Source organism: Tasmannia lanceolata, unplaced genomic scaffold (genome assembly GCF_043159265.1).
Source record: "Tasmannia lanceolata isolate RefF3 unplaced genomic scaffold, GAP_Taslan_0.1 ptg000001l, whole genome shotgun sequence".
Lineage (NCBI taxonomy): Eukaryota > Viridiplantae > Streptophyta > Magnoliopsida > Canellales > Winteraceae > Tasmannia > Tasmannia lanceolata.
The window spans coordinates 5,531,142-5,542,032 of record NW_027518678.1 but is presented as its reverse complement, the minus strand read 5'-3'; the positions used below and the strand labels follow the sequence as shown (position 1 = coordinate 5,542,032).

Sequence of the window (10,891 nt, the reverse complement as noted above, 5' to 3'; positions counted from 1 at the left end):
TGCGCCTGTCAGCCTCTTTAGGGATTTGAAATCAACCTCCTCATGATTGGACTCTCAACTTCTTTAGAAGAATATATGGATCGATAGAAATCTACGATTTCAATAATTTTCAGCTCCTTATCATCGGACATCGTCCCATTGATCCTCAAGCTTTCAATTCAATTACTCCTCCTTCTCGCACTCACTATACGATGAGAGTAAGCAGTGTTTTTATCACCTTCTTTAATCTATTTTGCACTAGCATTTGCGGTCCCATCGGGATAGCGGATTCAAAAGAAGCGGAGGTTAGGGCTGTGCATCAATTATTAGATAAAACTTGTCTAGAAAAAGTGATAGTTGAGAGGGACTCCTTGAATGTGGTTGATTGGCTTATTAAAGGGCTTCATCCTTGGAGATTTGCAAGATTTTTTTATGAGATTCAAGATTGGATTGGGGTCTCATCAATTGTCTTCCAGCATGTGTGTTGATCCGCAAATGAATTGGCCGATAGGCTTGCTAAAGGAGGAGTTGTGATGGATGGTCTTGAGCTTTTCGATTTTATGCCTCCTTGATTCTTGCTTGTTATCTTTTTAGTTGTAACTCGAGTCTTGTATCCCCCTGTCTTTGTATATGACCACCTCGGTCTTCTTTTAATGATATCAGTCACCATTCAAAAAAAAAAAATTATACTGTATTTTTTTTGGCTTCACCATTCACATTGTGCATGCTCATTTCACTTTATCCTATGCAGCACGACACATTTCACGTAGCGACATGCCATCTAAAGTACACATTTGAATGCTGACATGGCATCTGATTTTTTTCATTCAGGATCCAATGTGTCATCTTATGTTGGCATGGTATGTGAAACACTGAAGAATTCCATCCCCAAGGCTGTTGTTCACTGTCAAGTACTCAAGTCCGCGAGGCCAAGCAGGCACTGCTAAACCTTTTTTATGCTCAAATTGGGCGGAGGGAGGTCAGATGATATCCTACAACATTCTTCCCTTATATTTTATTTTTGTTTTTGTTAAAGTATAAAAGATTAAATAACGCATTCTCCAACAGAGTACTTGGCTATTTCACATGGTACCACGGCAATTGACCTGGGTTCAAAACTCCTTGATATTAAAAATCCATATGTAATGGCCAACCCAAAAGAGGGGCCACATGTGCCACTTGTAGGCCAACCCTAAAGAGAGGGGCCACATGTGAAGGAGTGTTGAAGTATAAAAGATTTAATAACGCCTTCTCCAACAGCTTAACCTTTCGGAGTAATTGGTTGTTTCACAGTTTTATTTTTGTGTTGTACTGTTCAATTGAAATATCCTAAGAGGTGATTTAACCTTTGTCTTGACGAAGATTCGTTACCTATACTTGACCATCAGTTCAAGAAAAAGGCAACGGCTGGCTGACATCAGCCTCTGATAACCCTTTTGTTTCTGGGAAAATACTGGAAATATAAATAATATAAACTAGAAAAACAAAAAATATTGTGAAATTACAATGATATTTTTGCTGTACAAAATAAAAATCTATCACAGTGTATTTGAACATATCGAGATATTTTTTGTTTTTTGATCAAAAAATTGGAATTTTCATGATATTTTGAAAGAGGCAGAGATAGTTGAGACAGGCTATGTTATATTCTATGGCTACTGATATTGGTATTGCCATGTTTTGATAATTGCACGAACTCAACTTGGCTTTTCTTTTTTTAATTGGCTTTTGAAAGTTTTTTGAGAATGGTAATATAACCTTTGGCAGCTGCTTAAATAATAAAAGACAAGCAGAGTTAGTGCAATTATTAAAACATTGGAATGCCAATATCTGTAGCCTATTCTATGTATATTTATTTTCAAGAAAAATACTACTGCAACTTGTTGTCTCTTTGGTGATCAAGACTGTTAATCACATGGATTGCTATGGCTTTCAAATTACGGAGGCAGAGCCACGGTGCAATGTACTAGCATGGCTCTTGTTTTTATAATTTGTTTACTGATACGAAAGAAAATACGAGTATTGAACTTGGTTGTACTTCACCCTGGTGTGCAGAAGCAACAGCTTGGAGTGATGTTGGATGAAGATCCGGCGCTGATGGAGAAGAGGGAGTCCATAGCTCAGCGGCTCAAGCTTTACAAGTCAGCTAGAGATGAGATTGACTCCGTCGCTTGGAAATGAAGCAATTGGGTGCGTGTATGTAGACACCCCTGCAGATATATTCTTTTTCGACTCCGAGAAAAATAATTACTGAGCTCATTTACGTATATGCACATTCATTTTTTCTTTTAATTTTTTTCCTCTTTTTGGAATGGTTCCACGCGTATGTGGAGAATGTTAGGAGAGAATATTCATGTGGGAAAGGAAAGCATTGTGTATCTTCTTTGTAACAATATGCTTAATAAACACAATTTGATTCACAATTTTTCTATCACAATAAGATACTTGACGTATATGTATTTCAATCCACCACTAGACTTGTTCTTGGAGAAAAAAGATCGCTGCTGAATTATTACAATAAATCCTCACTGGCCTTGAGATGATGCCAACCACTGTATGCCCGTAATGAGATTTTGCAACTATGTAGTCTGAGGAGTAGCCTCGTAACATACCATGAACTCTGCCTCTAGAGTGGAAGAAGTCATAAGAACTATTTCCTACTTCTCAAGACACAAGTCCACATGTAAGCATAATTATGTATCTTGATGCAGATTTCTTATTCCCTGTTCATTTGAGATTATGACCACCGATTGTGAGCCCCCAACCGATTATTGGAGCCAAAATTACTTTAATTTCGGATCAAATAATCAGCTAGGGGGCTTACAAATAGTTGTCACAATCTCAAACGAACAGGAACTTAGTGTCATAGCATCCAATGTAGTTGGAATCAAAGTGATGAATTGCCAATATTATCTGTCCTCATATATGTATGTGATCGTTAGGCTCTGTTCGTTTGTGATTATACCAACCGATTGTCAGTCCAAAACCAACCATTCGATTCAAAAAATTAAACGTAAATTTGAGTCCAATAATTGGTTTTTGAGTCACAATCGGTTGACATATTCTTAAACGAACAAGGCCGTAGTCTCATTTAAGTAATGCATACATCATATAAACAAGACTCCCTATTGCAAAAGCAAACTGAATCTCATCTCTCTCGAAATCATTCGTAGTCCACTGTAATAGACTGAATTTACCACCCTTAAGCCCTGTACGTTTAAGATTGTGACAACCGATTGAGTCCATAACCAATTATTGGACTCAATATTAAACGTAATTTTGAGTCCAATAATTGGTTTTGGTCTCACAATCGGTTTGTATAATCTTAAACGAACAAGGCCTTAATAATAAGGAAATCACTAGCAGATTAATTATGCAGAATTATGCATGTTAAACGTTCTGAGAACTTGTAAGCCCACCAACAGTAAGTCAATAACTACAAAATAAAGTAGTTAAATTTTCTAGACGGAAACTTATAGGAGACTTGACTCTCATGGGCCTAGGATCATTCAATCAAGATCTTCTCAACGGCATTTGGCTGGGCCTGTGATTGTTTCTGACCTGAGAGAAGAAGGAGAGAAATTCTTCTGGTTATTCACAAATCACAATTCAACTCGACTCAACTCAATAAAGCCTTTGTCCCAAACTAGTTGGGGTCGGCTAAATGAATCCTTTAGAAAAATTTCATGAAGAAGGTGAAAGGAATCTACCCGGCTCTAATCCCGACTCTAGTTGGGTTCTTCTACATGGATCATTTTTTTCCATTCTATCCTATATCGTGTATTCTCAGCCATAATGTGAGAAGACAATGAAAGCACCAATGTTAGGAGCTTAGGTGTAGTTGCAGAAATTAAAGTAGAAAAGAAGCAGAAGAAGAAGAAGAAGAATCTTGAATTTCTGAAAGAAAATGAAATTTATCTGGCTTCGAGGTACCAGTTCCTTCTGTTACAATGAAAAAAAAGAAAATTCTACACAACATTCTCCTACTCTGTTTTCTCCCCTCTTTCTTATTTGTACTGCTGTTGAGATGATAACTACTCCTACCTGTTATACCAGTTTCCTAACTGAATTTGTTACTTGTAAGTTGTAACTAATCTCTTAGCCTTGCTGGCACACCCCTCTTCCTATTGCTAACTCTCCTCGTATCTGATACCTCTGTCTGTTTCGTTACACTTTGGCCCACGCATTGTGATTTTTCAAGTTCACGGAAATGCATTGATTTTCCCCGTCGCCATTACAGTCATGCGTCTAAAAGAAAGCGAGCCGGTTCAGCTTTTGCAGCGCATCCAAACTTGAAAGTACTATACTTCCTGTGCACCCCTGTGAGTTTCCCAATCGCTGCCTTCTGATGGAATTCTACCATCAACCTAGAGCATTCTCTATAACAAAACCAACAAAGAAAAAGTACCCATTTTGTCAGTTTACAAGAATTTGAAAGGTAAGAACAGGACCAAAAGAAAGAGAAGAATAAAGAGGAACTGACCGAAGCTGATCTTCTGTGTAGCTACTATACCATTCACTAGTCCTTGACCAGTGCTTGAATCCTTTCATGGTACACTGAGCTGTATAGATGGCTGCGGCCGCCAATAAAGAGGGGCGGAAACTGAGCATTTTGTACTCCACGAGGCAAAGCTCGATCATGAAAAAGGACATGAGTTCTAGCTGTTTGAATCAAAGTGAAATTCTGTCAAAAAATCACTGACCAGTGCTTGAATCAAAGAAATTGGATTTCAACCATTGTGAAGAGAGAACTTAAACCTTCTTGTCAGATTCAGCTGCCTTTAGAAACCTCCTCATGAAAACGTAAGGAGTAGGCACTGACATATTGAATTGTAATGTGTTTATCATCAATTTCTCCTGCAAGGATTGAACAACACAAATTAAATTACATATTGAATAATCAATTATGGAATTGCTGTTTGTTTAAGACTGACAACCAATTGTGAGTGTTAAACTGATTATTGGACTCAAATTTAAACAATAATAGGTTTGGAACTCACAATTGGTTGTCATAATCTTAATTGAACGGACTGTAAGTCCCTGTTCGGTTAAGATTATGCCAACCAATTGAGAGTCCAGGACTCTCAATCGGTTGGCATAACCTCAAACGAACAGGGTCTAAATTACATCATTGAGAAATAGTCGACTATTGAATTTCTGTTTACTAAAGATAAGAAAATATCAATACCATTGCGAGGACTTCGTCCCTCGTGTATGCACCACTATCCGAAATTAGAATTAGATTATCCACAGCGGGAGCAGATACTTCCTCATACTTGCATGCCAAAAGCAAGGCAGTCACTCCAACCAACTGGACCTTCTTTCTTAACACCTCCTGACGCTCTAAAAATCTATCTATGAGATTGACGGTCAAGAATAATGCCTCGTCCATTAGTTCAAACTTGTAGTGGACCTGTACAAAATAAGTGTTCTCATTGTGTTATAAGTCTCAAGGCAGAAATACCTAAAAATCATAAATCATATGATCAAGACATGAGGGACGAAGAATGGGCGTCTTTTTTCTACCTCAATTACCCAGTCAATCAAAATGGCCCTCATCTTCTCATTGATGTCATTTTGGTGAGACATGTAGGTAGGGGAGACACAGCTAGAATTCTGCTCAAAGAATGAGTCAGTTTCAACTGTCCAATTCATACTAACTTTTGTAAAAAATTTATCAATTCATAAATAAAAGAGAAAAAGGACAAAAATGAGAGAATTCCTGCAAATTAAGTGGATCTTTATCAAAACAAGAAATTTGGGGGATAATTTTGGTAGTAACAGTTTGCAATGAGCAGGGATAATACGATGTTAAAATTTAATTCTTATCCTCAAATAAAGCAACATTTTGGGAATAATTTTGGTAATAACAGTTCGAAATGAGCAGGGATAATATGATGTTAAGATTAATTCTTATCCTCAAATAAAGCTACTTAGAAAAGCCAGTGTGAGATTCACCTCAATTTGTTTATAGAAGGTATATATCTCTTCAACATAATCGACAACCGCTAGTGGATTTTTAGAGTCACAACTATCGATATCGGGAACAGTCTCCACTACATCTATAACTGTAAAGCTTTCTGAATCATTTGCATTCGGGACTGATGTGACAGTTTTCTTATTTTTCTCATTCTCGACCAATCCATGCATTCGATTACAGCCCTGTAAAAAATATGAACAGAAAAATGATGACTACTATGTTAAAAAAAAAAAAAAAAAAAATCAATCTGTTATTTTCTCGAAATGAAGTACCTGATGGAAAGTTGGTTTGTTTGCTAGTGAAGCTGCGAATTTCCTATACAAACAGGAGGAAAAGCTAAATATTTAGTTGTGCATTTCTGATAGAAATAGAAAGGAATTTCAAAACCAAAGTAGACTAACCTTGTAATGGGTCGATGCCCGGTGAAATGCCGGGTCTGGTGATCGGCCGAAGGTTTTCTGAAAAAAAAAAAGAATCAGGGACAAATAATTAGAACAAAGTCACAAACATAATAATAGTGAAAATATGGATTGGGGTTTTATGAATTACCCTGATAGTTCCCTTTTGATCGCAATGCAAGGTGAAGGGGTAGCACCCATGACATTATTTATGTCCTTCAAAGGTCTACAGTTCAGGCCCTCCATTCCAAGGCCTTTCAAAGATTACAAAACAACAGAAAAGAAAATCCAAGATAAGTGCAGCTTAGGGTTAACAATTTTAAAATCAAAACTAATCATACAAATGAGATAGGTACAATTAGATGGATTTACCTCGCAGACTTTCAATCATGACCGGAATATTCTTGCTGTGTCCAGCCATATCTCTGATCTCAATCACCGAAGATGAGATAAAACATATTTAAAAAAAAAACTCACAGAAACATTACCCAAAAGATCTAACAAAACCCACATTTGAAAATGGATAAAACAAACCATAAGTTTGTAAGCTCTACTTTAACCCACATCAGAAAAACAATCAAACTACAGAATCCACATCCGGACGTGATTCAAAACCAAAAAGATATGCGAAAAACCCTAATAAAAAATGACCAAAAGTCAAAATCAACAAAACCCATATTTGAAAATGGATAAAAAACCATATATAGTAAGCTGTAGTTAAAACCTACATCAGAAAAACAATCAAACTACAGAATCCATATCCCAACGAGATTCAAAATTAAAAGATATGCGAAAAACCCTAATTACAAAACGACCAAAACTCAAAATCAACGAAACCCAAATCACAAAAAGTAATCTAAATTCCATATTTACTAACCATTAGTGTAAAGAATTAAAAATCTCCCCAACCCTTCTTGATCCTTCTTTGGCTATGAAAAAAACCCGTTGGAGAGGAGGCTCTAAAACAGAAAGAAAAAAATTGCAAATATGATATGAAAGGGAGATGGAAAGGGAGATGGAAAGAGAGCGCAAAGAAAAAAAATTCAAATCTGATCTGAAAGAGGCAAAGAGCATTAATAAAGGCTGATGATATTTACCCCCCCCCCCCCCTACAGTATTTGCACACCCCATTCTAACCTGATTTGACGTGAAAAGTGGGCAACTTTATGTCTACCGGAGGGGGGTGAAAATATCATCTCCGAAACTCAAAAATAATGCACATTCAAGTTCAAAAGGACACGTGGGTGACTGTCCTAACGGTTATCTACTCTAGCACGTGCTAACTCAAAATTTTGAGTTAGTTTTTTTATGGGGATTTTGAGTTAGTTTTGTTACGCACTGCACTTCATGCCCGTGATAGATTGATAGTAAGGCATGGTTTATCCGTAGTGGGCCCCACAATTCTGATGCTAGATAATGGGAAATGATATATTCGTCCCCTTTTCTTCCCCTGGCCACCCTCTTATAGTGTAAAAAAGGGAAGTCATAAATACACTGGAGGGATGGCCCGAGGAAGAAAAGAGGGGAACATATCACTTCCTTGGATAATGTTCATTTGGTGGGCCTTCCACGTGGCACTGATTATTATTTGTTCATTTCCTTCAGGGCTTTGAGTAAGAATTTCATGGTAGATATGTGGGCCGAAGAGTATATTGTATGTCTGATAGCTGAGCTTTTCGGATCCTATTTTTGAATTTTGATCACGAATCGGACGGTCCATTTTCGAGTGATGCGGGTCTATCTGGGTATTATTGATGCTGCTCAAATCAGGCCACGAGTACAAAGGGCTAAAATGCGCTTGGTCACGCCTTCCAAAAGGCTCTGGGTATTATTGATGCTGCTCAAATCCAGCCAAGAGTACAATGGCAAGGAGGTTGGCTTGGCCTACAACTTGTGCTACAAAAGGTTAAGGCCCACCCAGAGTAAGAACTCCGAGGTAATCCTTCAACACTCAAGTCATACAGAGGAACCAGGATGAGAGCGAAACGTGGAGAAGAGAGAGAGTAGGTGAGAGTGATCATTAGGTGGGCCAAGTGGATTGCGTACATGGGGGTGGTGTTTGTGTACTATGCTATAATCATAACTGTGAGTGTTCTGGGGAGATTATCTTGGCCAGAAGCCTCCGACATGGAGTGGAGGGTTCCCTTTTATAGGTGGGGTTCTGTGTTCCTAAACATGATGTGACACTGACATGACATGGTGATAATCGCTGGAGAAGAGCCGACGCTGGCACGGCATGATAAATTAGGGGGTGATGGGTTCATGATATGGTGTTGACAAGTCACGGGTGCTGCCCCCAATTGTGGCTGGGAGATCTGGGATCTCGTACTCCGATTGAAAGATTCCTGGATCTTGTACTGTTTGTCTTCAATGATGGGGGCGTTACGCTATCTTTAGGGGTGCAACTAGGGTGGGCTTAACCCGAACCCGATGGGTTCAACCCGGAAAAAAGTCGGATTGGGTTGAGTTCGGGTTGGGTTCGGGGTCGGGTCAGGTTCGGGTTGAGGGCTTGGGCAACCCGACCTGAGTGAACCCGACATTTTTAATATTTTTTAAGCTTAAAATCTCGGGTTGGGTCGAGTTGAACTCGGGTCGGTCGGGTTAAAAAAGGGTTCCTTAGGTCGAGTCGGGTTGGAACTCGGGTCGAGTCAGGTTCAGGTTGCTCACTTGCTCGGGTCGGGTTCGGGTTGGCCTCAACCCTACCCAACCCAACCCGAGTTGCACACCCTAGCTATCTCCCAGGCTAGTGGAGGTGAGCTGGTCAGATGCTAATATCAGGGAGGTGTACCAAGGGTTGTTTGCTTGTCGGAGGATAATCCTTACAAGGCGGTACTCATGCAGTGGCCTATGGTCCATGTGCCCTTCGTCCAGTCGGCCACTCGACTCCTCGTTCTGTCAAGATCAATGGCACTCGATGGTATGACTAGTCGAGTGGTTTCCTGCCTTTGCAGGAGTTGCCACGTGACGCCGTACAGTTGATAGTCCGATTTTACCCCAACACTTACGTTGTAAACAGTTAAGGCTTAGGGTTAGGCGAGGGAAGAGGTAAGAAACTCAGTAGAAAGAGAAGAATCATCATATATGGAGGATTTAAATGTTGAGAATGCCCCTCATAAATAGACAAAAATATGTAGGGTTTCTTTGTCATAGGCACCCTTCGTTCGAATCTAAGACTCTCCATTGGATTCTTTGGCTACGTCTTCTTAGTCATGATGTGAAATAATTTCAGACCTTAGGAAATGGATCCAATGGATATTAGTTGGATCCTATTGATGTGTCCAAATCTTGTTAATTAACTTTTGGACCGTTGGATCGATAAGACTGTCGTCTGGGTCCATTGACACTGCACATCGTTGTCATTATATGTAACTTCTATGCATATACCCATCCTGCCCTAAAATGGAAATCCTTCTCTAATTTTTTTCAAAATGCTGCTTTTGGGAAAACCGTTATTGTAACTTCACCATTTAGTTGTTGCATTTTTAAGCATAGCCATGTGACTCTCAACTCCTTATGAATATTTTCATTACATTTTATGTTGGATCGTATGGCCATCGGCTCCCGAACGGAGATTCGTGATTAAAGAGTCTTGACCATCGATCCATCTCATGATTAATCTCCTTCACTTATTGCACACACTACACTTGCATATACTTTTTATTTTATGTTTTTTTAAGGGCCCGTTTGGATGCCTAGAAGATTTTGATTTGGAATTCTCACATTTGCAGCCCTTTTTGCGTTGACATTTGGATCCCGATCAAATCCTTGAATTTCCAATTCCCGACCGACAGTGAAAAAAATCAAAATTCCAAATAAGCTGTGGAAATAAGAAATTGGAAATCCACAGATCTGGCAGTTTCCTTCACCCTCTTGGCTCCTCAACCTCTCCCGTGCACCAGGAAGTACCCCCTTCCCTCTCTGTCTCCCTCAACATGAGCTGGCAGATCTATTCATTTTGTATTGAAAACTCAATTCCAAATCCTAATACAAAATCTGAGGTATCCAAATGGGCCCTAAAATTATCTTTTGACATTAGAACACTTTCAACATAACTTGATGGGTCGGCTTGATGTGTCATGTCCATTGGGGATTTTTGGTGAGGATGAGTCATGTCACATTACCTAATGGGGCGGCCTGATGTGGATGACTCATCTCCCTGTTAGACAAACATCACACTTAGTAAGAGGGTTAGCTCAAGTATGTATATGTGAACAATAGATTTGTTGGCATTAATGCGTGCCCTTATCACAAACGTCATGACCTAAAATATAAGGTCATGAGAGGGAATTGAGGATATGTTGTTGTTAGTCTATGTGCCCTAAGATGGAATTTCATCCAATAATAAAGGGTAGATTTGAAAGATAATAATTGATATTATCTTATTAATTATTAATTAATAATTAAAACAAATAGCTAACCTAGTTAGATTAGGAAACGAATTTCCTTAAAGATATGGGAGGAGTAGGAGAATTTTTAGGGATTTGATTTGAAAAACCAATTGGTTGGGCAAAGATACACACCCAACTTGGGCTTG

General features: G+C 38.9%; 1 protein-coding gene across 3 annotated transcripts; it reads right to left on the bottom strand.

The window, feature by feature from the left end:
- Nucleotides 1-3,858: 3,858 nt before the first annotated feature.
- On the bottom strand, nucleotides 3,859-7,365 carry LOC143863080 (G2/mitotic-specific cyclin-2-like). Of its 3 annotated transcripts, none has more exons than XM_077374722.1 (11): nucleotides 7,235-7,365; nucleotides 6,730-6,782; nucleotides 6,509-6,611; nucleotides 6,361-6,417; nucleotides 6,232-6,274; nucleotides 5,938-6,141; nucleotides 5,506-5,595; nucleotides 5,168-5,392; nucleotides 4,738-4,836; nucleotides 4,463-4,641; nucleotides 3,859-4,358 (listed from the first exon to the last, which is right to left on the bottom strand). In XM_077374722.1, the coding sequence occupies exons 2-11, from the start codon at nucleotides 6,776-6,778 to the stop codon at nucleotides 4,220-4,222; spliced, it is 1,188 nt and encodes a 395-aa protein (XP_077230837.1). In that variant the 5' UTR covers nucleotides 6,779-6,782; nucleotides 7,235-7,365; the 3' UTR covers nucleotides 3,859-4,219. The 3 variants fall into 3 exon arrangements, with proteins under 3 accessions (XP_077230837.1, XP_077230178.1, XP_077231489.1); XM_077374063.1 differs by having other exon boundaries at nucleotides 6,730-6,787; nucleotides 7,235-7,347; XM_077375374.1 differs by lacking the exon at nucleotides 7,235-7,365 and having other exon boundaries at nucleotides 6,730-6,929.
- Nucleotides 7,366-10,891: the final 3,526 nt, after the last annotated feature.

What these genes read in the sequence shown, in the direction of transcription:
- LOC143863080 (XM_077374063.1), bottom strand. An exon ending in GGGCATCGACCCATTACAAG is followed by an intron (nt 6,275 to 6,360) that starts GTTAGTCTACTT and finishes CTGTTTGTATAG; the next exon opens with GAAATTCGCAGCTTCACTAG. An exon ending in ACAAACCAACTTTCCATCAG is followed by an intron (nt 6,142 to 6,231) that starts GTACTTCATTTC and finishes TATTTTTTACAG; the next exon opens with GGCTGTAATCGAATGCATGG.